Here is a 26,518-nt window from a genome sequence, read left to right as displayed (position 1 = left end):
TTATTTCACGGATAAGCTGCGTCCTACCACGGGACACAATCGTGCACTCGTCCTCGATAGGTTTGCAGCCGTGATCGCGACAATGAATCGCTAACCGCCGTATTCACAAACCAAACTTAACTTATCGCTATAAGGCTACTTACGAAAGGACGAGAAAAGTATAAGTATAAGAAAAGAGCAAGGTGAGTTTCGAAAACGCACCTTAACGCGCCATAAGTGCGCCTTATGAAAGGCACCCTTTACTCGTTAGGGGTTGTACCTGGGAGCGAGGCTAGATGCAGTTTTTCTACGAAATATTAACTTTGACAAAATAAAAACTACCTTTATTACACAAAAGCAACAATTACATGGACGCAAGCTACTTTACATTGATATTGTATGAATGTTTGATAAAACGTGGTAAGCGGTCGCCGTTTTTGGTGAATCCGCAATTTACGTCTGGCCACGCTTGTCTCCCCCGTCTTGACGCAGAGCACGTTTTGGCCTCTCGCGCCGCCGGCACGGTTTTGTGCACGTTGTTTTTACTTTGTTTGCTCCCTGTTTCGCCTTGTTCTTTTACTTTGTACACTTTCGTTTATTTTATTTATTAGTAGCCCTGCTCTATTCTGCTCTATTTCATCAGTTTAATTATTTAAGTAGTTTGTAGTGTATTTTTTGTTGTTAATTCCGTTGGTGCTTGGAGGTCGTGTGTTCGAGCGGCGTTGGTTTGAGATGGAGCCAGTGGAGCGGCGCAGCAAAGTCAATTTCACTGAGGAAGAACGCAACGTGCTCGTAGATCTCGTGAGCAAGTACAGCAGTGTGCTTGAATGCAAGCAAACTGACGCGGTGCCTGTTCACGCCAAGAAAAAGGCGTGGGAGAAGCTCACCGAAGAATTTAACTGCCGCCACAATGTGCGGCCGCGAACTTCTAAACAGTTGAAAAAGGGCTGGGACAACCTGAAGGAGAAGTGGCGCCGCGCGAAAGCCGAGGACACCCGGGAAATATTCAAAACAGGTGAGTGTTGTATCATTTCTTATGCACCGAAATTGCTGCAGTTTTGCTTGTTGCATGGAAAATATATAGATTTATATTTAACGAAAACACGGGAAGCGATCGCTGCAGCTAATTTCGAGCGCCGTCAACAACAGCTTGTGACACTTGTGCGCGTATACGGAACATTGGCGAGGATGTAAATTCCACTCCAGAAATAACCTTGCACTGAACTTGGTTGATTGCAACGTGTAGGAAAAGGAAGGCATTCGAAGTGTCTGCACTTGTTTTCTGTGACGCACTTGCATGCCCGGTAAATTTGCTCATGCTTAGATGTCTTGAATGTTTCAGTTGCTATCTCAAAGGGCGTCATGCTATGCCAGGAATGCTTTTTTTTTCGGTTTGTAAAGCATGCAAATGCAGTCTTCGGTCGAACGCCGCGATATACCTTAATTTTTTGCGCTTAGGCTTGTCGTTCGCCGTAATGAAGTACGCTGCAGCAGCGAAGAAAACGTGGGCACAGTTGCAGTTCGTTAGCACATGCGCGGTGCCATGTGCGTGTGTGCACGGCGACGTGTGTGGTTTGTTTCTGCTGGGCTAGCAGGGGGCTCCATAATGACGTGAGGCAGCTACATCACGGTGTGTGCATATGTTTCTGGCCTCATTTTCAACACAGTAGAACTGAAGAGGCATGATTGAATTTTTAGCGATCGTGAACTTTGGTTAACGCTGATATTTGCCTCTCAAAGGTGGCGGCACCCCGGCGGATAGCAACATGAACGAGGAGCTGCAGAGGGTTGGCGCGGTGGCATCTCACATGGCCACACGCCTACAAAATCCCTTTGACAGTGACCGCACTGGGCCTGGCACAGAGACCACCACGCCTGCTGTTGCAGCACTGCTGGCTTCATCACAGCCGGGACGAAGCACTGATGTAGACGGTGAGTATAAGTTAATCGGGAATATTTGATCTGGGCTAATTATTTTGGAAACCAGATTTGCAAATATACAGGTGGCTAATGAACAACTCGTTTTGTATTACACATTTGACACAGCAGTGCTGCAAGAAAATAAGCTCCTTTCTAATGTCAGAATGCTCACATTGCTTTGCGCATCATGATGATGAGGTTGAAGCATTGCAGAAAGGGTTTTATTTTTTGTTTTGGTATAATGGATGCTATAAGGAGGAATGATGCATTTGATGATGAATGATGTTTAGCTTGAAGGTTTACAAAACTGGTTTTGATAGGTGCATTTGTACATTACTTCACTGTTTTCTTGTCAGTGTTGCATACATAAAGTGCTTCTTCTGTACAGTGGAGTGTTTAAAATCACTTAACTTGTGTGTGTGCAATGTACAGGGCATTATGCTCTTGCACTGTCTGCGTCCAGAAGAAACATCCTAATGTTATCTGCACTGAAGAGGGACCATGCCTTGTGGAGAAAAATGTAAATTGATCATGCAACATCACCTCTTTTGTGTGTGTACTAGATATTGATTAGCTGTGTATGTTCGTGGTGCATATTTATTTATTTATTTATTTATTGATACCTCAAATGCCCCTGGTATGGGGTATTGCATGAGGGGTGGGTTACATTTGTACGAGTTCTTCGATGAATGACTTGAAGTGGAACGGGTCGGAGTGGTACGCAGCGTCGGTGGGCAGATGATTCCAGTCATTCGCTGTTGAAATGAAAAATGAGTTGAGGTGCGCAGTAGTGCGCGCAGGTGGTGGGTATACAGCTTTAGAGTGACTGTTGCGGAGCGAAAGGCGATGAGCAGGTACGATAATCGAGTGACAAGAGACGAGTGATAAAACTTGTGGTAGAGGGACAGGCGCGCTATTTTTCTGCGTGACACAAGACTGGGAAGATTAGTCGTATGTTTTAGATCAGTGACGCTAGAATAGTATGAATAATCTGAGAAGACAAATCTAATAGCACGGTTTTGAATAGACTCAAGAGATTTCTGTAGGTTAATCTGGTACGGGTCCCAAACTGCGCATGCGTATTCCAGCTTGGGACGAATGAACGTTTGGTACGTTAGCAATTTTACGTGAGGAGGGGTAAACTTAAGGTTACGCCGGACATAGCCAAGGACACGGTTAGCTTCAATTGTTATGCTTCCTATATGATGTGACCAGCTGAAGTCATTAGTCACTGTGATACCAAGGTACTTATACGATGAAGCTAAAGATAATTCGGAGCCATAAATGACATACCTATGTGCTTGGTAGGAAGCTCGGCGGTGGAATGAGATCTGCGAAGTCTTCTTGATATTTAAACACATTAGCCAAGTTCTACACCAGTTTTCAACAGTTAGTAAATCGTTTGAAGGGAAATGTTATCATGGAAGCTATGGATAGGATGGTAAAGGACACAATCGTCTGTGAAAAGTCGAACACAGGAGGAGATGTTTGTCGGTAGGTCATTGATGAAGATTAAAAAAAGTAATGGTCCGAGGAACTCCGGATATAACAGGCGCTAATGAGGAAGTATGCCCATTAATACAGACAAACTGTTGCCTGTTTTGTAGGAAGTCACACAGCCAGTCGAAGACAAAGGGGTTAAGATTTAGGTGTGAGAGCTTAAGAAATAGTCGTTTGTGTGGTACCTTGTCAAAGGCTTTCTCAAGGTCGAGGAACAGGGCGTCTATGGGAATATTGCGATCAATGCTTGAGATGATTTCATGAGTAAATAATGCAAGCTGGGTCTCACAAGATAAACCTTTTTGAAAACCATGTTGCTGTGGGTGAAAGAAGTCAACAGAGATTAGAAACTTGGTTACATGCGAATAATTGACGTGCTCCATTAATTTTGAAGCCACACACGTTAATGAAATCGGTCGATAGCTATTATGTGATGACGAAGTACCTTTCTTTGGGACTGGGATGATCTTGCCCACCTTCCAGTCCTGTGGCACCACTCCTAATGACAGGGACTGTTGGAAAATGTGAGACAGGATGACACTTGTACTATGCTTGGTATTTTTTAACACCTTGGAGTTAATTCCGTCGATGCCTGCAGAAGATGACAATTTAAGATTGTCAATTAGTTTGCTGATGCCATGAGGGCTGACTTGTATATCGGGCATAGTAGGGTAACTAAATTCAGGAAAATTGGGCAGTTCATCATTCGGTTCGAGAGTGAATACAGAAGAAAAAGTTTCATTGAGTCGATCAGCAACTACTGCTTCAGGAAGAGGGTTATTGTGATCGTCGCATAAAGAAACAGTTTTATGGTGGGCTGGTTTAATTGTTTTCCAGAATTGCTTTGGATTATTACGCAACATTGTAGGCAATGTAGTAGAAAGGAAACGTTGCTTAGCTTCCGCTGCAAAGCGCTGAAATGTTTTTTCAGCCACGTGGTATCTTTCCCAAGCGCATGCGTTGTTAGTATTTTTGGCGGCTCGAAAATGTCTCTTTTTTGTTATTCAGACGTTTTAAGTTGTTATTGAACCAAGGGGACGATACGCGCTCTGTAACATAAATGGTTGGTATATATCTATTAATTAGGTCACGCATTTTGTTTTTAAACAACAGCCAGTTTGTCTCAACTGATCTATCCAGAAAATCAACTATGAACCAAGTGCAGAACTCAGTTAGGTCTCTATTCATGCTGCCATAATCTTCTTTATCGTACAGTGTGAATAGTTTCGTTTCTTTTTTAGGAAGTAATAGTTTGCAATGAATGGAACCATGAACTATTACGTGGTCACTCAACCCAGGTAAAATTGTTAGTGACGAGACATTATCAGGGTGTGACGTCAACAAAAGATCTAGTATGTGTGCGCTTTTATCAGTAAGTCTCGTTGGTTCCAAGACTAGCTGTGTAAGACCAAATGTGAAGCACATGTTCAAAAATTCACATTCTTCGTTATTCTTTGATGAAGATGATAACATATCAAGCCAGTTTATGGAGGGAAAGTTGAAGTCGCCGTATAAAATGATGGAAGCGTTACGGTGTGTGGACGTTATAGATCAAAGTAATTCGTGTAGCGAAACAATGAAGGAAGGTTCAGCGTCAGGAGGGCGATAGCACACACCTAATATAACAGGTGGATATAAAGTTTTACAAACCAGGAATAAGGCTTCGATTGGCGTAGCAATGTTGATTAATGAGCAGTTAAGACTACGGTGAGTAGCCAGCATAACACCACCGCCCCGCCTACCGCCTCGGTCACGACGAAAAATATCAAAATCGCGGAAAGTGCATAACAGTTCAGAATCATCAACAGATGAATTCAGCCATGTTTCGGTGAGAGCAATTATTTTAGATTCAGTGGTTTCGACAAGGTATTGAAGTGAATCACGTTTTGGAAGAACGCTTCTAATGTTTGTGTAAAGAAATGGGAAAGGGTCACACGTATTTCCGGAGGCATTGCGAGGTAGCTATGTTTTATATGGGATGACCCTATTGTTGGAGTGATCAAATACGTAGCTCCTATTATCTATAATCAGCTTGTCGTGACGAAGCTTAAAAGCTTTTCCTTGGGATTTGCCATACTCAACGAGGCTTTTGCGGGCATCACGGGTGTTGCGGGAGTAGTCTTCGGATATTCTGAAGCCTGATCCTCTTAATTTTTTGCATTCGAAAGAATATGTTGTTTTGCTTTGAAGTTGGCGAGCATCACAATGATAGGTCTGTTTTCACTTTGTTCGAATTATGCTGTGGATTATGATCACATGTGTATTTCATTTGTCGCCACATACATGTGGAATAGCAAGTAGACTTGCTATGAGGCAAACCTTTCGAGGTTCTGGAGCGGCTTTTTTATTATGCAATAGTGCCCATAATTGGCTCTATGTGTTCTGCTGTCAACAAGCAATATACACAGAAAGCCTGCTTGTGATGCAAACAAGTGCCAGCACAGACACCATTTGTCTAGTTAAATATTTCCACAGCTCATGATACAGAAAACGAGTCCCAGTATGAGGGTGAGCGGCTCGTATGCAAAAGTTTGAATGTAGCTGCATAGTTGTCACTGTCACCGTATCATTCAACCTCCTGCAGCTGGAAGCACCCGCAGGCACATGCTGTAGTGTTGTATGCTCTTGGGCTTACATTGAGTCGTGCCCTTTAGTATATCCTGATAGCAAGCAGAGTGATGTATTTTGTGCAAAAACACCGCTGCATCATGCAGCAAGGCAAAAATGTGTGTACAGCCCACATTGCATTGGTAAAAGTGGCTTCTGAAAGAGTACAAAGCTTGCGCAAACGACACTAATATCAACTCTGATTCTAACAACTTTACAGATGCCGACATGCAGTGCGAGAACTCGTGGCAGTGGGATTTGCCACACAGCCAGGATGAAGAACCGGCTATACAGTGTACAGTCCCACAAAATGGTGACCCTGCTCAGCTAGCACAAAGGACTCCGCCAGCACCATCCCCACCTGGAGTCGTGCCAACTGCAGACCTGCCAGCTGTAGTCCTGCCAGCTGCTGTGCCACGGGTGCCAATAGCCTGCCATGAAAGACGAACCAACGCAAGCCGGCCGTCCTGCTCAAGGAATGATGCTGTGACGAGCGAGCTGGGTGCTCGGCTTGCTGCCATCACGAAAGATGCGCGGCAAAAGAGGAAGGAGCACTTGCTTCGCATGAAGCTTCTACGTGAGGACCATGAGCTTCGCACGAAACTCGCTCGTGATGAGCATACTGATAGACTACAGAAAAGGGAGGCAGAGCACGCACAACAAATGGAGAACTTGAAAGCAAAAAAGGTCCTTCTTGAACTGAAGATTAAGCTTCTTAACAAGCAAAATGAATGAGGCAGAAACAAGAAAAAAAATTTTTCATTAAAGAGAAAAAGGTGTCTTAATGAAAATAACAGAAATTTGAGAGTTTTACGTGCTGAAACCACCACTTCATTATGAGGCAGCCATAGAGTGGGAGCCCGAAAATTTTAAGATGGTTCTTTTACATGCCTCTATATCTAAGTACACGGGGAATGTCACATTCCAGCGCCATCAGAATGAATTGGCTACCACAGCTTGGATCGAACCTGTGACCTTGAGTTTGCAGCCCCGCACCATAGCCACTGAAGTACTGCCAGTTTCATTACATTGTAGCTGTGTGGTCTGTCTCTCTTGTGGTCCTCACATTGTACTTGCAGCGTCAGCGCATGAATTGGTTAAAAACTGTCAGTTGTTGACATCAACGTTATTTTGCAGCCATTAAGTTTCATGTGAAGCTCATGGTCATCACGAGGAAACCTCATGCATTTAAAAGTCTTCTTGCTTAATATGTCATCCGCTCCGCCCCTGGGCGGACAAGGGAGGATGGCTAGCTAGATGTCTTGAAAAACATGTGAGCTTTTCGATGAGTGAGTTTGGAATGCCTTGCCTTCACGGGCTTGTCGAAAAGTTTACAAGTTTTTCAGGGCGTGCAGCCTGTCATCCGCTCTCGTCCACCTGCCTGCAGAAGGTGCATTGAGAAGTACTGGCGCTTACACGCTTTGTCAGATTCATATGTGTTCCACTCATTGTTTCTTGTATGTTTTTGAATGAGGATTCGAGAAGAAGCGTTGGGCCATGGCATGGTAGTTCCATTTCGATGTCAATAATGTAACAAATCAGCGGCAAAATATTCTGTAACATCGAGCTTGAGGTATGCATTAATCTGGATGCAACAGAAGATACCATGCTGAGAAATTTGTGAAACAAGGATGAGTGCTGTTTATTCTACTCTGTGCAAAGCATGCTGATAACATTGCTGTTGTGCCCCATAGACACATGTGCAAACAATAATATTTTTAATGCTTGGCTCCTCAAAAACACACGCATGATGTTTTGTACCACCAGTTTCAGAGATTTGTACATGGTTATCACGTCTAACCGCGTCAAATCAATTGGGTATGACAACTGTATCGCTTAATATTCTGTTGTGCAATTGGGATGTCATTGAGCATGTAAATAACAGAAATGTTACATACGTTTAGCTCCTTGCCTTGCATTTGTTACATTCAAAAGTGCATAGCATCACTTTGAGTGGGGGGGGGGGGGGGGAGCAGCATATCCAACAGGTTTATAAATGGTCTGAAATTTGGCAGCGCTTATGTGGTATTAGTGCAAACAGCTGCAAAAGCGTTTGACAAGAAAAACTAAGAAATACGCCGCGCACAACTGCCAACTGTGTATGTTAGTACTCTCGTCATTCCGCAACTAACAGCTGCCTTTAGAATGGTTGTGGTGTAGTTCGACGGTGTGTTGGCCAAATGAGAGGAAGGGCCTGGTAAAGTGCGGGCAGTGACTGCTGTTGTGTTGCTCGTGCTGTGCATGTACGTGCGCACTCTGACCATGCAAGTGTCGGTGGCGCCAACGCTTGGGATGGCTTGAAAACAGGAGATGGAATATGCAAAATGTTTTATTAAAATGAGTATTAAGGTAGATGGCTGGGTATCTTGCTTGGTTTATGTCACTGTATGTAGCAGGCACACTTCTTTGACTGTTTTTCACAATGTATTGCGTTGGGCACAATTTTCGAGTGGCTGGAAAGGTGCTTTTCAAGCCAGGTAGACATGAAATAGTTGATCCTGTAGTGAGTTTTCGCATGGCATCCACTTCCTGTAAACTTGAAAAAACTTGCGAAAGAACTGAAAATTTAATCTATTCTGCAACTGGAAGCTTTTTATGATTCTGAATGTATAAGAAATGCAGTGAAAGTAAGTTTTCAATCAATACAACTAATTGCAGTCTGGAGGGGTAAATTGTTTCACTTTTACATTTATGACAGGTTAAAGCTGACGTAGGCTGTATTGTATAGATACAAGACCACTATTTGGACTGGTTGGATTCGAGTCAGTTACACACAAAACTGCACTGAGACAAATAACAAAGAAAGCATTGCATGGCACGAGTCTCGCGTAGTGCTCTCCTTTTTTTGTATTTCACTTTAGCGCTCGGTTTTGTTTGTTACCATTATAACCTTATTACTGCTTATAATTTCTCCACCTGACCTCCATCATTTGAACGTACCTACCTATCTATATTTCTTATCTTTTCAAAAACAATATAAAGTGAAATATAATGTCATGCATTTATGAAAAATAATTTGCAATAATACGTGAACGGGTTCTAAAGCCATCAGAGTTTTGAAGTGCCATCTGCGGCTGTCCATTCGGCAACGCTGGTGCAGGCTGGTGAACGCTGGGTGCAGTGTGGGGCGGTGCACTGGGAGGGCATGGGTCACGCAAAATTCTGCTCAAATTGTGAAGTGCCGCACATGCTGTGATGACTGTGAGTGAGGTGTCCGTCTCAATTTGCAGTTTCATCTGCAGGCATGGGAACCTCCTCTTCCAGATACCAAACACGCGTTCCACGCTGTTTCTGGTTCTGGCTTGCGACTTGTTGTACCTGAAAAAAAGTTGATTTTTTTGCGTTTGCATGTGTTCGCAATCTGTGAAAACATTGGCCGAGAGAGAAAAGATCAGTAGCTTTTGATGTTATATAAACAGTGTTCTTTTTGTCTTATACACATTTCTCCGAGTTTTGAGTGTATGAAATCATTCGCAAGAACATCCTTGAATATGTACAAATAAAAAGTGTTTCAATTTTGCATTGGCTGTTGTCTAACCTTGCATGTTCACATAAGCTGCTGTGCCTTGAAAATAAACTTGTATATTCAGAAACACTGCTTCATAGAAATTTACTAGCTTTCCTGTATTCTGGGCTGCCTTGGGCAGGATCCTTAAGAGGAGTCATGAGGTATGGCCTGCAGGCGTAGCCCATGTCCCCAAGCAGAATGCCGGGGACGATCCCAGTCTCGTACAGTACTCTAGCACGGCTGCAGTAAAAAATTCTGCTGTCATGGGCAGACCCTGGCCAGCTAGCCACTACATCAAAAAACTGTAGGTCAGGCCCCGTGATTCCCTGCAAAACAGTTTTGTTAATGATTATTGAAAATTGATTACTAGAGTTTATTGGCGTAATTGCCAGATGTGGCCAAGAGAGCCAAGGCGATGAGAATGGCTTGTCAATGGTACAAGAATAATGAATTACGAGGTGTGAATAAAACTAAAAGGCAGTATCCAAAATGCAATTGTGTAATTCTGTACACGTGAGAATTTTATGGTGGCATCATATTCTTAACTGATAGGCTAGTTGACTTTTTTAGTCGTATGTACAATAAAGCTCATGTTGACTGTGCAAAATGCACTTGTTGAAACATGTCAAAAAACAAGAGTGCTAAAATAGAAGCGGGAACTCCAATACTTGCGTCCTTATAAATTTGTAGCTCTATTGTAGAGTTATGTAGTCCAATGTCGACTATACGGTCATGCCCGATACAAATTCTTTTAAGTCCTAGCCCAAGTACATTAGCTTACAATGTGCAAAATTTTGCATGTCGCACCGCGGGGTGGGTGATGCAAAGAACCTAGCCGGCGCGTGATCTCCGGTGGTACGTACGAGCGTATATAATGAAGGAACGCGTGTCACTTTTTTAGTGCTTGTACATGCTTCACCAAAATACATGGCACAATCTTCGCCGCATAACATCGCTGTATTCCGACAAAGCTGACTTTAACGATGTCGCGAGTTCAAGTGCTGGCTGCGGTAGTTGCATTTCGGTGAAGTGCGAGACGTTGGTGCAGCTGTTAACCTGCTAGTAAATTCGAAGCTTCGACAACTGTCGTAGCACAGATGTAGCCTAGCGGTGTAAAACCGCGTCGTAATTTATTCAGTGTGACTTGTTACAATTACAAGGTCGTACTACCAGCGGCATTCTATACCGCTTATGTTTGCATTTCAGTTTCGAACCGCGGCTGCAATATTTGAAACGGGCACTCACCTGGACATTTATCGAAAAATATCCTTTCCGGTTACGGTACACCTCGGCGTGGTCACCACCGGGGCTCTTAATTTGCACATGGGTGCAGTCAATGCACCCGCTAACACCGGGAAACTTCCCAATCCGGTAAAATGCTTGCATCGCACCGCTCACTTCTGAAGCGCTGGGGAACTTCACAAGCGCAGGAAAGAGACTCCTGGCGATCATAGTGGATACGCGCTCGATCACCCGCGACACCGTCGGCTGGGAAACATTCACTAGGTCGCCGGTCACAATTTGAAATGTGCCGGCTCCATAGAAACGTAGCGTGATGAGCAGCTGCAGTAGAGGCGGCACAGGGAGCCCACGTCCATCGGTGTTATCCCGCAGAGGCAGCATAGCGAGCAGCTGCTGGACGGCACTTTTGCTGAATCGGAAGCGGCACAAAAACTCGTACTCGTCGTACACTTCCATGGGATTCAAGCGATCCCTGGGCACTCGCCGTGGCGGAGACGCGTATGAAAACGCTGCCCCGCTCAATATTTTTTCGTGGCGGTCGAGATAGTTAACAAACTCCGCGAAGTTGTCGTCCATCGCCGCCATTTTGTTTGCTTACGAGTGAGCGTTAAGGTAGGTCGGAGGCTACGTTATCCAAGCCTTACTTATCACGGCGATAAGTACGAGAAAAGTTCTGCGATAAGTATAAGGTTGGTTCTTGAAACGCGTTAAGGGCTGTTCGGTGACTTAAGTCATAAGTATAAGGATAAGTTTGGTTTGTGAATACGGCGATAAGAACCCACCGCTGCCGTTTGATCGGCTCTGCGAACGCCGCAATAACGTGAAAAATGGCACCGGTGGGTTCTTGGCGATTCATTGTCGCGATCACGGCTGCAAACCTATCGAGGACGAGTGCACGATTGTGTCCCGTGGTAGGACGCAGCTTATCGGTGAAATAACTGAAGCGCAGATGATTGCAAAATTGAGTGATAAGTGTGTTAGTTTCCCTTCACTGGTTCTCACAGAAAAAGAACTAAGTTTCTTGCAGGCGGCATTACTTGACTCGTAACTATGTTACACGAATACGCAATCCTTTTTAGTTCATGTAAGCGCATCCGCAGTCTATGCTGCTTCACACGTATAAACCGATTCAGTGGCACAACAAATTTAGTTGAAAGTTTGCGCTTGTGTGTGTGTTCTTCTCTCCCGTTCATATCTTTTTGTTACGCAATAATACTTTAGGCATGGATTGACAACTTGCCCGGAATGCTGCTCTCATTAAGGCTAATGGGTCGAACCGAACAGGGCCGGGCCGCATCGAGTCGGGTAGGGCCAGACATGAAGCCTTCGGGCCCTGGCCGGATGCGAGTCAGGTCCTAAATCACCTGGCCGGGCTCGGGCGCTTCAACGCATGACACTTGCGTGGTAAGGCCAGGCCCAGGTCTAAAAAAGTGGCCCGCGCATAGCTCTGCAGCTGACATTGATCCATTAGTCAATGGCTACCGTAGCTCTATAATTTCATAAGGGAAAACTGACTAGGTTCGACAGGACGTGTGAAGCGATGAAGGCGGAGCTTTCGCGCTTACTCTGCCACCACAGATGTCCAAAGCCGGTGCGCATGCTGTCTCCACTTCGTTGCCAGTTATAAGTTCATCCAACACCACCTCCTCTACATAATCTAAGCCCGTCGGATGCTACCAATATAGTTTAAATAACTTCTGCAGCAATTTCAATTAGGTATAGCACAAAGAAAATAACTTGACCAGGTTGGTTCTTGTATGAAGAACGTTTATAAGACGGCATGGGTGATCGCGGCCGTGATTTTGTCACGAACAACCCGGCACACGTGACGCGTAAAAACAAAAATGTGCAGGCCCCACCCAATGTAGGAATTTATGCTATGCGAAGCATATTGGAAGTACCCGGTTATGAAGCATTGTTTCTGGTTCCGCAAAATCAAACCAGGTGGACCAACGTGTTCCTGTAAATTGAGGTGCTGTGTTTGTGCTGTGTATGTTGCCAGCTCCTGAAACGCTTGCTAGACTTGGCGATAGTAATCAGTTTTAATCTGGCAACCTATAGCTTGTGTGTGCAGCCATGGAGTGTACTAGACAATTTTTGAGTGGGCCGAACGGCGCTCTCCCGCTGAGGCGCCGCGTGTGGAAAAATTGTGCAAGGGCGCTGCATGCGAACTGGATTGGGGCGGACACGCGCTCCGCGTCATATTCAACGTACTTTCGCTGCGGGCGCCGTGGCCGATTGCACATAGTCCGCTCTTAAAATAGTGCTTCATTTCAACTGCCAAGTTATGTTTGCACCATTTTGCCAAACATATATATTTGAGGCATGGATTATACAACGTGACGTCTTCAATTTTGCTGTCGTTGTCAAGCGCGTCGTCTGCTAGCGAGTGCGCGTTCGCTATGCGGACGCTGGCGGACGCCCAGTTTTTCTCGCAGAAGGTCTGTGCAATACATTTTTTAAATGTTTTAATTGCTTTGGTGCGCCCATGACTCTTGACGGCCGGTACCAAATGTAGATTTAGCCAGGTGAACTGCTGTTTTTACCACTGTCTTCTAAAAGTAACTGGTATCTCTGCAACATGAAACTACGTAAGAACATTATATTATTGATATCGTGTCATTTTGCGCACGCTTCTTGTTGGTGGATATTGATCAGGGACAATGATCGAAGAAAACAATATTAGAGTGAAATAAACCAGGTTTATTAACTGCGTGGCGTGAAGAATGGCGAATATATTTCTAGGCAATTAAATCAAAGGGTACATAAACTTCTATATTCACGATATATGTGTAACGGAAAAATAACAAATATTCTAAATGCACTAATTAAAAAAGTCAGAACTCCCGACCGGAATAAACGCACGTGTTTGCAGTAACAAACACACTTATTAGTGAATACTGCACATAACGCTCTCATTCGCAGAAATAATATTCATAGCAGGCAAAACCATCTTATTTATTTCATTGTTTATTTAAACAAGTGGTATTGATATACTGTACGACACCGAACAGTCATTTCAATTCGAATGTAAAGCACAACAGCACCATTGAAGTCTCAAAGGTGAGTGACCGATGCAAGTGAGGACTGTTATTGCGAATGATTGTGCTGCCGGGGAGTCATGGTTGTTGCGCAGAGGCGCAGTTTCTGAGAGAATTAACGCACGGGTGTTAATAAGTACTGCATAACAAGTTCCTAGCTGTCATTCAATATAAACGCCCCGTTTGGGGGCAGCCTGTAAATCAGCTAACTTTATTGAGGCGAGGAAATCTTTTTTTGACATTCTGACCATGTTTGCAACCCAATAAAACTGATTGCCTCATGTGGTGCCACACTTATCTTCTTCAACGAACGCAACAGAACTGCACATATCTCTACGTGTATGTGAGGTATGCCGTTCTTTTAATTGTTTCATTATGGTCGTTATGATAGTGCACCGGATAACTGAAAGCAGCTGTTTATAATATACAAACTGTTGAGTTGAGCGGTCATACATTTGGGAACGGCATTATATTTATGCATGAAATACAGGGTAAGCGTAACATGTTTTTCTCGGAAATCAGACCCAAGAATAATTTACAACTATTTTATTTGCACCCCTAGAAGAAAGCCGAAGAACGCAGCCACATACTTTTCCCACTCTATTTGAATTTAAATAATTTCTTCGGTCTACCTGGCAAAACCACGATATGATAATGAGTTTTCAAGTTTTTCATTCAAGTTTTCACCACCTGGGCTTCTTTAACGCGCACCTGAAGTACACGAGTGTTTTTCCATTTCGCTCCCGTCGAATTCCGCTACCTGGATTCAGCCCGCGAGTTCCATAGAGTTTACCAGTGCAAGGCCGTAGCCATTATATAGCCACTAATTAGGCTACCGTGCCAGCTTTCTTTCTTTCCTTCTTTTCTTTCTTTTTTTTTTTTGAAGTATTGACAGGGACAAAAATTCCAAGTATGGCTTATACAGCCAAAGATGAGCATATAGAATGACTAACTAAAACAGTTTTCGGCGCTCGAAGTCCTATCGCAATAAATGACCCCGTACCAATTACTCCGCATTCTGTTACGCGAGGAAGGCGGAAACTTGAATGGAATGTTGCGCTGCAGTTTACTTTTTTTTTAAGTCTATAACAACGCTTCCCATAAATCTGAGTACAAGGCGCTGGATGGGGCAGATATACTGCATACTTGTTTGAAGCGGCAAGCAGGAAGGTTACATATGTTTCTCCGTGTGCGTTTCGCAAGACGTACTGATAGAAAAGTATATGCACAACAATACACACGACAGATAGATACATGCTGCTTGAATAACGAGAAAAATATTTGTACTCCAAAGGGAACCGTACAACAACATAGTAGAATAACACTGCGGCCGCACTGCACGCGAATCACCGAGCGGCATTAAAAAATAAAATAAAATAAAGAAGAGAAAGCAAGCAATTCTTAAGGCATAAATACATGTCATATGCAATTATGAACACCATTTGAGCGGTCTCAACGGAAATATCAGCGCGCGAAGTAGTACGAATGACCCTGCCGAACTGTATCTCCAGCAGTTTCCAACGGCGCCACCTTGATGCGGCCCAATGCACTTCGATCGCAGCGCCGCTACAGTATTTTTCCACATCGGGCGCCTCAGTGCAAACCATGCGCCGCCCCAGCCACTCGTCCCACTCGACCGTATTCTAGTACACTCTAGTGCAGCCCAATAGCATTAAAGCCCCTTTAAATGCCATTGGTAAAGCCGTGTGCGCGTGGGTGTGGGAGTGTTTGGCCGTGCCACTGGCATTTACGTAACCCAAGGATGATCCTGTTAAAATTTCCGGCGGTATGCGGTTTTAAACGGTCACGCACTAGCGAAAATACCGTTCAGGCTTCCTTGTTTGCTGTCGCAAGTGTCACTTGACGAGCAATAGGTTAAAAAAAATGCTGTACTGTGATGCTTCTCGAACGATTGCGATGAATCACGAAAGCTGTCTACTCGTGTGATGCTCTGAACAAGTCAGACACGTTTACTTACATATGAAGGGAAATGACAGAGCCCTTTGAAGATTTAGTCTTGCACAAAAGGCACCAAGGTGCCATCGCGTCAACCGATGTCGGCGCGCGATTGCATGTCAGAGCTAAACTATACCAAACGAAACCATAGAATGCCCATAACGAAACTACCACGCATCCGAAAACGCAAATAAAGACTATCCAAAACCGAAACTCGCGTTATTGTATGAATGAGTACATTGTGAATTGCATAAATTACGTTAGCAAGCACTTCCTGTAAGTTAATATTCACACATCACCTTCATAACGCCATCAGCTATTCGTTTTTTATGACACAGCATAAGACGACCTATACTTGTTCTCATCTCTCCAAAATAATTGCGCTGGCCACATTGACGAGTTACAAGATGGCGCCGACAAGATGGCGGCGCCCTAGCGGTCCCCCCTTTCTTGGCCCAGCTTTGCCTCTACAGTCAGTTATATTAACTCTATGGAAAGCTTACAAGCGGATACATTCTAAATGGTCGCATGGCGACGCGCGCACGAGGAAGTTCATGTGGTGAGCAGTTCGCAGGGGCGCTGCAGTGCTATTATCGATAAAGTTGATGCGATAAAGACGCATAAAGTCAGTCATGACAATGATCTATCCATTCCCTGTCTAAGTTAGGGGAATGGCAACGCAGCGCTGCGGCATGGCTGTTCACCGCAGGTGCTTCACTGAGGCGGCTATTAGGACCGCCGCTTTACCAACTGAAACGACACTCTAGCTATAGAGACGGGAGCAACTGCAGTCGCTGCAAAATTGCTGTGCGGTATTCTAGGGTCCGTAGTGACGCAGCACAGTGAAAATGCACCAGTTTATCTGCGTGCGCGAAGTCTCCGCGATGCATTGCGAAGAAGAGCGTGCTGCCCAGCGACACAATTCATCGCTTGTCACCGCTTGCCCAGTGAAGGAGCCTCCGTGCGCATGTACGCAGAATTTGAGTATGTTGTTCACTCCAATGTTTTTGCCGATTGCCTCTGCTGCTGAGCTAACAGCGATCGCAGATGGATATCGTAACGACAGCGCAGCAATCGCATTTTGGTGGGTGAGGGCTCTTGTGTGCAGTTAGGAAATTAGACTTCGAACGCAGGAAGGTGTTGCAACTGTTTAGTGTGCCCATAGAGTAACATAGTAAACGGTGTGCCGTTCATGTGATGAAGAAATGCCGTCCCACTGCATGAGTCGACGCTGACCGTGTTTGCGACACTGTGGCTCCGATACTTCACTGATGACAGAGCAGCCATCTCAAATGACAGCTGCAATACCTTGTCGTTGGAAAACACTACGCACTGCTCAGGATCGTCGTCCACCACGGCGCATCGACGCCTTGCAAGCAGCTACAGTGACGTGCCGATAATTATTTGCTGCGCGCTACGTCGCCACAATGCAGGCAATGAACCGTGTTGTGAAGCCATCACAGCCCCAGAAGATATATGAATAAGCCAACGAAAGTCGACGCTTTTTTCATAGTGGTGCTCAGTACATCACCCATGACAGTGCGTTGTGCGTGTTTTCTTTCGCCGCTCAAGATTGTTAATGCCTCTCAGTTCCGTACCACGTCACTGTTGCCTAAAGATAAGTTGGGCGTGGCCCAACCGTGGTGGGCGCGCACAAGAGTTACATGCCTCGCGCGGGGCGTGACCTATGGTTTTTATTGACAGATGAACTCGTGCCAAACTCGTACATCAGAAAACTCCCCTCGAGTTGAACTCGTGAACATGGCGGCGGCAGCTGCAGCCTGTGTCATCGCATCCAGCAGCAGTAAGCGTCAATATGACCGTCTGGACCTGTTCACCTACATAACCGACGTAGAGTTTCAGCGCCATTTTTGCCTTTCCAAGACGTCAGTGCGCTGGCTGTGTGACGAGTTAGGCGAAAGCCCTCTTCTGCGGAGACAGCGTGGCGGGCAAATTATGCTTTCCGAGCACAAAGTGGTGTGACCAGGCTGCGGAGGAAAAGTTCGTGCGATCGCTTCGGCTCTCTCCTGTTCCAAGCGCTGCTCGTCCACCGCGCCCCAGCCACAGGCGAGGTCGGCTGTCGTCATCGGAGTACTGAGGCACCTGCGAGCACCTGGGGTTCAACCCGGACCAACCAACCTGCGCAGGCGAAGGGGTCACATTATATTGGAAGACTCAGAATGGACGGCGGGCTGCCTTCCGGTGCAACAGGGGCCGAAATCACTTTTCGCAGTTACACGGTATTGCTGCACTGCACGGGCAGGGAGGCGAAGGAAGTTACTTCGCCAACACGGACCGCCTCGGCCGTCCGAATGACCACCTCTCCAGACTGCAAATGATTTGGCTCACGTACTGCGGGAGCAAAAGCATAGACATATGGCTGTTGAAGGAGGTGACACGCGACTTGGTTCCTCTATCGGATCAGGTCATCGCCAACTGGAGGAACTACCCCCGTAAGTTCGCGAGGGACGAGCTGCTGGCGCGACCTCCACTCGGTGGACTTGTTTCCTCTATCGGATCGGGCCATCGCCAACTGGAGGAACTACCCCCGTAAGTTCGCGAGGGACGAGCTGCTGGCGCGACCTCCACTCGGTGGACTTGTTTCCTCTATCGAATCAGGCCATCGCCAACTGGAGGAACTTCCCCCGTAAGTTCGCGAGGGACGAGCTGCTGGCGCGACCTAAACTCGGTGGACTTGTTTCCTCTATCGGATCGGGCCATCGCCAACTGGAGGAACTACCCCCGTAAGTTCGCGAGGGACCAGCTGCAGGCGCGACCTCCACTCGGTGGACTTGTTTCCTCTATCGAATCAGGCCATCGCCAACTGGAGGAACTACCCCCGTAAGTTCGCGAGGGACGAGCTGCTGGCGCGACCTCCACTCGGTGGACTTGTTTCCTCTATCGGATCGGGCCATCGCCAACTGGAGGAACTACCCCCGTAAGTTCGCGAGGGACGAGCTGCAGGCGCGACCTCCACTCGGTGGACTTGTTTCCTCTATCGAATCAGGCCATCGCCAACTGGAGGAACTGCCCCCGTAAGTTCGCGAGGGACGAGCTGCTGGCGCGACCTAAACTCGGTGGACTTGTTTCCTCTATCGGATCAGGCCATCGCTAACGGGAGGAACTACCCCCGTAAGTTCGCGAGGGACGAGCTGCTGGCGCGACCTCCACTCGGTGGACTTGTTTACTCTATCGGATCAGGCCATCGCCAACTGGAGGAACTACCCCCGTAAGTTCGCGAGGGACGAGCTGCTGGCGCGACCTCCACTCGGTGGCCCCGGGTAGATAGCGCAAATTGACAAGTGCCTTCTTCGCAGTCAACAGAAGTACAATCGAGGTCGCGCCAAATGACGGGCGTCGACTTTCCGCAGAGCCGCCAAAATTATGGCGGTATTAAAGATGGTGGCCCATGGGTCTTCGGCATCTTCTGCGCGACCAGAGCGGTGCTTCGACTTTCAAGGTCAGCCGACGAAAGGCGGCGACGGTAGGCGCCATTATTGCAGCCAATCTTCAACCGGGGACCATTATCCATAGTGTCGAATTGGCCGCATACAAATGTCTCCCAAATTTAGTGGATGCTAACGGGGCTATGCCTTAATCTGCATTGGGAGACAGTCAACCACAGTGTGAACTTTGTGAACCCCATCATGGGCCTGCACGCGCAATAAATAGAAAGTTATTGTGAAAAAGTGAAGCGCGACCTCGTCAGCGATGGGTACAGGGTAGCTGAACCGATGCTGGAGTCCCATCTGGGAAGGATGTGGTGGCACTCAACGGCCGCGTGCGCTGCAAAGGCCCTTTCTTGCGTTTATTAGAAGCCACGGATTGCTCGGGCTACCGAGTATAAAGACTCTTTCCTGCGGTTGTTAGAAGCCATCGCTCGACGCTTGCCAGTATGAAGATACTTAGCAAAGTAAAAGAAAATAAAGCGTAGTTTTCTGACCCTTGTATGAGTGCTTTCCTGCAATACCCGTGCCACACGGGCAAAGTAAAGTGCACTTTGAGAGGGTGCACTTCAGCGCGCTGAGTGTCACTTTGGCGGCACGCTGCTACACAAGAAAGAAAAATGTTCTTTCAAATCGATGGTCTTGGCCACCGGGAGTCAGACGGGAAAGCATACATTTGTTAATATAAACATCAGTGCACGACAACAGTTTATTATTGTTAGAAACAACATTTACAATCAACCTGTACAAGCGCCGGCAACGACGGCATCTTGACCAGCAACAGTCAAAACGACTCGATCCGCCAAACAACTGCGCAGCCATTACCCGCGTTGGTCGTGAACAGCCCGAGAGCGAGAGTAGGTTCTTGCTGTTCTTGATTTTTTTTTGCGGTGTGGCACATTTTATTATCTTGTAACGTTATCAATTTAAAACAATGTTATTAAAATTACTCCTGACTCTTCTTTCAATAATACTTTACTTATTTTTTACTCATTGCTAACGAGGCTACACACTTTGTTCGCCGAACACACTCGCCGGCAAGTGCGCTGTGCAGTGAATGTCACTAAGCGTTCCCGCGTAGCAGCCTGCGAATGACACTAACCGCGAAGTGCACTCGCTCAAAAGCGCGCGGCAAACCACTCATGCGCTAGCCGATGCGCACTTCGTCTCGCAGCTGGGGCAGCTGGGGTGCCTCGCGCGCCTACTAGCCGCCTTTCTTTAGCGCGAGCAACGAGCGATCTGTTAAAAGCCCAGTGTGAAAACCAGGCGCACACCAATCTGTTCTCGGAAATGGGAGCGGAAGCACGTAGCGAGCCCCACCAATCCAATCCAGAGGAAAGAGAATGAGCAACGAGTGATCTGTTGAAAGCCCAGTGAGAATACCAAGCGCACACCAATCGCTGCTCGGAAATGCTAGCGCAAGCACGTAGCGAACCACGCCAATCCAATCCAGAGAAAAATAGAGGAGGGCGAGCGTCCCCTCGTGGTATAACACGAAACGTACTAAACTACAAGTTAGTCTAATACACATTCAGTGTACATCTTGCAAACTTTAAAATGCTTATACCCCACGTTAATGTGACTAATATTATTGTCATAAATGCATTTATTTTATAACTTGCTCGTGCCTGTAATGCACTCGGTGGAACGACAAACAAGTGAAAGAAGGCACGACAATGCGCCGACCCTATGATCACGTGAGCCCCAGTTCGTCCACCGCCCATATGGCAACGCTCAAGGCATGATAGCCACCGAGAGTGAATCTAAATGAACCAATGAAACTGGAGGCGTGCCGACGGACAAACTTTGTCTTGTTACCATTAGTTATTTCATCTTGGGGCGTCGCCAGAGCTCGTGAAGATACCGAGTTTCGCCAAACTCCGCCCATCCTGCATAGCACCACTGATTGTTTTTTTTTTTTTTTTTCGTGTAAACTGGCCGCGTTCACATACTCCGCAAATTTCATTCACGCAACATTTACTTGACCCTTTGGACGAGCGCATCTGTGGTGTACTTCCGATTCCCGACAGATCTGTTACCACTGATAATCAATTCGATTACATCTTGCCTAATAATTCAAAATTACTTCCACATAGCATTCTAGATGGTCTATTAAAAGATCATCTGCAGAGCCTACAAACATCGTTATTGCGACATATGCTTCACAACGTGAGGAAAAATCAGGTGTTGGTATATTCTCCCCTACTCTCGATTGGACATTTTCTCTTCGGCTGCCAGATTTTATACCCATCTTTTTAGCTGAATTCATGGCAGTGGCGCTGGCTTTACGCAAATTATATCGATCAATTACTTCTGCCGTGATAGTCGCTGATTCATTATCATTGTGCTCATCCGTCACTGCTTCTTGCGACTCTCGCGTAGTGAGGAGGTTTCATTCATTGATGCCTGGTTATTTGAGAAGTTTGCGTTTATTTAGGGTGCCTGGCCATAAAGGACTTATTATAAATGAAATAGCAGATTCACTAGCCAAGGCATTGATAACCGGGCCCATTTTTCCGTATTGTCTTTTGACTGCTCTTGTCACTGCTGGTAGATTTCGCAGGAGTGTCATTATGTAGGCAGTGTCAGTCTCTGCTCTGACTAATTCTTTGGATTATAGACATCTTCTATACTCTTGGCACAGAGATTTTTGCCAAACCCGGAATATTGAAGTGGCCATCACCAGGCTGCGCTGCCATATCCCTACGTTAAACATTTACTTACACAGGTCTGGTCTGGTCCCCTCACCATTAGGCTCATTGTGTGGCGAAGCGGAGGCAATAGACCCTTTCTTGTTGCCTTGTAGCCGTTTTTCTGCAATAAGGAAAAAAACTACGGGAAATCCCGCGTCGCAATATTTGCCTAGATTTATCGGAGCCTGTAATCCTATCTTTTGGAGCCTCTATTATTGGGTTCAGCCACAGAAATGCTTGCTTGACAATGCAAAATTATCTGATTGAATCAAATAGATTACCACGCTAAACTTATTGTCACCCTTCCCACCATAGTTTTCTTTTATTCATTTATTTCTTTTTTAACCTATTATTATTTAGTTTATTTTCTCCTCTCACGAAATCTTCCTTTCTTAACTCCAGTGTTCTAATCGTGAATTCCCTTGTCTTTATACACAGAATATAACCACTCGATTCATGGCCAATCCCCCACTGTGGGTATCCGCCACAACCACACATGTCAACAACAACAGCTTGCGCGCTTGGCAGCGTTTTGAAAAGAAACAAAAAAAGGAAGAAGAAGAGAGGCGGGTGCCGAACGGGCAGAGGGGGCTCGCGACTTGGAAGACGCAGGACAAGTTCGCTGTTCCGGGAGCTCCTGCCATGGTACCTAGGGCAGCCCTGAGGACAACGCGCCTCCCTGTCGGTGCAGACACGGAGCGGCGCCAAGTGTGACGCCATTTGGAACAGGCCTGGCTGTGGCCTGCTCGTAGCCGCACGTTGGAGCAGCTTCAGGCCGTGTTCGGGGTGAGGCCAAAACGTGGCCCTTGCTTTGAGGCCGCCTCTTGCTCGAGGTGGCGCGTGAAGTTGTGGCGGGGGAAGCCACCCGCCCGACACCCATTCGAGTGCTCTGGCCGCGGTAATGCAGCCGTGGGCCGTAGCCTGCCTCATTTGATGACCAGTGCCGTCATCCTGCCTTGGCTCGCTTCCAACGGGAATCGTCGCGACAGCTCGGCCGATCTACCGCCGATCAAAGACACCATCAGAACTGAAGCTGTGAGACATGTCGTGTTGTCGAGGGGTTGGAGTAAGATTAAGAGACGTCAGGTTTTACGAGTACGAACGAATGACACGTTTATTGTTACGCCATGTTGTCTTTCTCTCCAGAGCCCCTTGTAGCCGTCCCAGCCTTCCTAGCGGTGGGGGTCCCAACAGGTATGTGGCGCCCTACCTGGAAAGTGTCAAGGGTTCCCATGACACGACACCTTCCCCTTTTGAAAAAAGAAGCCCTCAGCTTGCTCATATGTTCAGGCCTCGCGGTTGTCTAATAGCTCGGCCACTGCGGGTGGTGTAGTTGGCTTCTTCTGAACAGTCCGTTCCTGCGTGGTTCGGTGGTGCAACTTCTGGCACCTCTTGCAGATGTGCTTTTGTGCGACGAACGCTTCCTTTGGCCGTTTGCACAACATAAGATCTCTGTGCATTTGACTCTCCAACGATGGTTCCTTGTTGTTGGCTCCCTTCTCTGATCTGGACAGCTGTACCTGGCTTTAGCGGTGGCCTGTCTCTTGTTTTACGCCTCCTGTTGTAGTGTTTGGCTTATCGCTCACGAATGACCGCATTGTCTTGCCGGAACTGATGGTGGTATTCCCACTTGGGCTCAAGTGTTTCAGGCAGAGTAGGGACGTTTGTTTTCAGCTTGCGGCGATGAGACACTCAGCTGGCGAGTAACCCTCGGGTCCAGGTTTAGCTGTGTGGGCAAGAAGGCCTTCCGCAACATTCGTGGATTTGCGGATGATGTTCTTGGCAGTCTGGACAGCTCTTTCAGCTTCGCCATTGCTTTGCACGCAATGTGGGCTGGAGGTCACATGTCTTACAACCCAACTGCTCATAAATTGCAGGAACTCGAGTGTGCTGTACTGCAGGCCATTGTCGGACCTCAAAATGTCCGGAATGCCATAGCGAGCGAACAAATTACTAAGGAACTGCACAAAATGTTTGGTTTGTGTCCCACAAAGCTCTTCCAGTTCAAAAAATTTTGAGTAGTAGTCAACAGCTACTATGTAGTTCCTCCCTTCGTGGTAGAACAAGTCTGTGCCGACCACTTGCCACGGGCGTTCTGGGAGCGGTGTCTGAAGCAACCCTTCGTTTGCGACAGGACGATGCATTGTGCAGGTTGGGCATCTCTTCACGTACGTTTCAACGTCCTGGCTAATTGCTGGCCACCACGAAGACTCCCGTGCTCTTGCTCGGCATCTGACAACGCCTTGGTGTCCTGTGTGTAGTCGCTGCAGAACTTCTTTGCGTAATGAAGGGGGAAAGACTATCCTTGTGCCCCGAAGTAGGAGTCCCTGTACGACAGACAGATCATTGGCCACACTTGCATACTTGCGCACCTCAGGTGCCATTTGGTAGTGCAGTAGTGCATGACCAGTGATGTCGTTGCATCTTTTTGCAGCTCGACCTTGGTCTTGTTCAGCATCTCAGTTGATGCTGGCAGCTGCTCAATGGTCAAAAGTTCATACTCTTCTATGACGGATGCAAGGTGCTTGCCGCAGCACTGCAGTGGTTTGCGCGACAAGACATCAGCTGTGTGTATGTCCTTTCCTGGTATGTGTGAAATCGTGAAGTCATACTGAAGCACATGCATGCGAAAGCGCTGCAGTCGTGGTGTCATTTCGTCAATGCGTTTTGTTGAGAACAAAGGCACCAAGGCTTTGTGATCAGCCTCTATGCTGAACTGCAGACTGAGCACATACATCCTGAAACGTTCACACGCCCATGTTATGGCAAGTGCCTCCTTCTCCACCTGAGCATACTTTTGTTCTGTCAGTGTCATTGCCCTGGAAGCGTATGCCACTGGCTGCCGCTTGCCGTCATTGATTTGGAGCAGAACGACTCCCAAGCCATAGGAGGAGGCATCAGCTGATATCGTCAGAGGCCTTGTGGATCGTAGTAGCACAACACTGGTGTTATCGTTAGGTAATCCTTGACCCAATCGAAGGCTTCTTGTTGAGTCTGGTGCCAAACCCAAACTGCTTTATCCAGCAGAAGCCCTCGCAACGGTTTTGTCGTCTCGGCCTGTCCCGGGATAAATTTTGCCAGCTGGTTGACCATGCCCAGGAACGACCTGATCTCGGTGGTGTTCACTGGCGGTGGAATCTTTCTCATGGCTTCATTTTTCTCCTGGTCAGCAGCGATGCCCGCTTCATTCAAGATGTACCCGAGAAACTTGATTCTTCTTTTGCTGAATTCAAACTTGCGTCGATTTAGAGTCATTCCTGCGTCCTTCAGCCTCTGATGGGTGTTCTGCCCGGTCCGAAAAGTCTTTTGTGAGGAGTTTTCAGAGTCTGCATGCGGCTGCTCTCATACTGCGAAGCAGGGATTACACTCACGTCTGCTCCTGTGTCGACTTTGAAGCGAACAGGACGACTGTTCAAAAGTGAAATGATGAACCAAGTTTCCGGGGTGTCTGCCTCGCTGACCTCACCAACAAACACTTCCTCCGATTTTGCTGTCCCTAATTTCCTTGCGCTGGATCCGAACGCCCTTTGCCCTGTAGGTTGCTGGCGTCCCGACTAGCATACTGTTGCATAGTGACCAGTTTTCCCACAGTTGTTGCACAGCTTTCCGAAGGCTGGACACTGCTTCTTGAAATGCTGATGTGTACTGCCGCACCGCTTGCACAAATTTCGTTCCTCGAAGTGCACCGCTGGAGGTTTGGCTGGTTTCCGCTGCGCGCCTGCATGGTTGCGGCGTTCTTTTGACCGTCGCAGCTCCTCGACCGCAGCACCGCCTTCCGTTCCGTCGCGTAGCTCGTTCTGTTGCTTTTTGACGAATTCGGAGTTCCGTGCAATTTTCACTGCAGACTGAAGTGTGAGTTTCGAGTCTAGTTGCAGCTTTTCATTTAGACCGAGGTCCAAAAGTCCTACAACCAACCAGTCACGAATGAGGTCGTCTTTCAGTGAACCGTATTCACACGTTTCGGCGATGTTGTGCAGGTCTGTGATAAACGATTGGACCGTCTCGTTCGCTTCCTGCTTACGGCGATTGAAGTTGGCCCTCTCGAAAATGACGTTTGTGCACGGTATGAAGTGTCCCTCGAACTTGCTTTTCACTGTTGCGTAGTCCGTGAGGTCGGCGTCTGTTAGGCTTAGTGACGCCAATACGTCTTCGGCTTCCTTCCCCATCGCATACACGAGCGTGCTCACCTGTGTTTCTACATCGCAAAGTTGAAGTTCTGACATAATGCGATAGCGTTCCCACCTTGCGACACAACGTTTCCAGTCATTCGGGTCTCGGAAATCCAACTTCTCTGGCAGTTCGATGGCGAACGGGTTGAAAAAACTGGCGCCATTTTGCCGGCCCGCTGCCGCTGCTTGTTGAGCGTCGTTTTCCCTTCCGTCTGGCATGTTGGTCGTTTCGTAGCTCTCAACGGGTGCTAGGCGACTTCTTGTTTACCGCTGCCACCATGTCGTGTTGTCGAGGGGTTGGAGAAAGATTGAGAGACGTCCGGTTTTACGGGTACGAACGAATGACACGTTTATTGTTACGCCATGTTGTCTTTGTTTCCCGAGCCCCTTGTAGCCGTCCCAGCCTTCCTAGCGGTGGGGGTCCCAACAGGTATGTGGCGCCCTCTCTGGAAAGCGT

The 26,518-nt window shown here is 47.0% G+C and overlaps 3 protein-coding genes across 3 annotated transcripts; 1 reads left to right on the top strand and 2 right to left on the bottom strand.

Annotated features, from left to right (window-relative positions):
* Window positions 1-609: 609 nt before the first annotated feature.
* On the top strand, window positions 610-7,111 carry LOC125945448 (myb/SANT-like DNA-binding domain-containing protein 3). Its single transcript, XM_049667202.1, has 3 exons — window positions 610-994; window positions 1,720-1,911; window positions 6,227-7,111. The coding sequence occupies exons 1-3, from the start codon at window positions 712-714 to the stop codon at window positions 6,739-6,741; spliced, it is 990 nt and encodes a 329-aa protein (XP_049523159.1). The 5' UTR covers window positions 610-711; the 3' UTR covers window positions 6,742-7,111.
* Window positions 7,112-8,201: 1,090 nt separating this feature from the next.
* On the bottom strand, window positions 8,202-11,332 carry LOC119454394 (putative nuclease HARBI1). The gene is made up of 3 exons (XM_049668046.1): window positions 10,760-11,332; window positions 9,635-9,840; window positions 8,202-9,330 (listed from the first exon to the last, which is right to left on the bottom strand). The coding sequence occupies exons 1-3, from the start codon at window positions 11,330-11,332 to the stop codon at window positions 9,009-9,011; spliced, it is 1,101 nt and encodes a 366-aa protein (XP_049524003.1). The 3' UTR covers window positions 8,202-9,008.
* A 14,114-nt stretch (window positions 11,333-25,446) lies between these two features.
* Window positions 25,447-26,058, bottom strand: LOC119454393 (uncharacterized). Its single transcript, XM_037716341.1, has one exon. The coding sequence runs from the start codon at window positions 26,056-26,058 to the stop codon at window positions 25,447-25,449; it is 612 nt and encodes a 203-aa protein (XP_037572269.1).
* Between the last annotated feature and the right edge of the window lie 460 nt (window positions 26,059-26,518).

This window comes from Dermacentor silvarum, chromosome 5 (assembly GCF_013339745.2).
Source record: "Dermacentor silvarum isolate Dsil-2018 chromosome 5, BIME_Dsil_1.4, whole genome shotgun sequence".
NCBI lineage: Eukaryota > Metazoa > Arthropoda > Arachnida > Ixodida > Ixodidae > Dermacentor > Dermacentor silvarum.
This window is presented reverse-complemented; position numbering and strand designations above follow the sequence as displayed.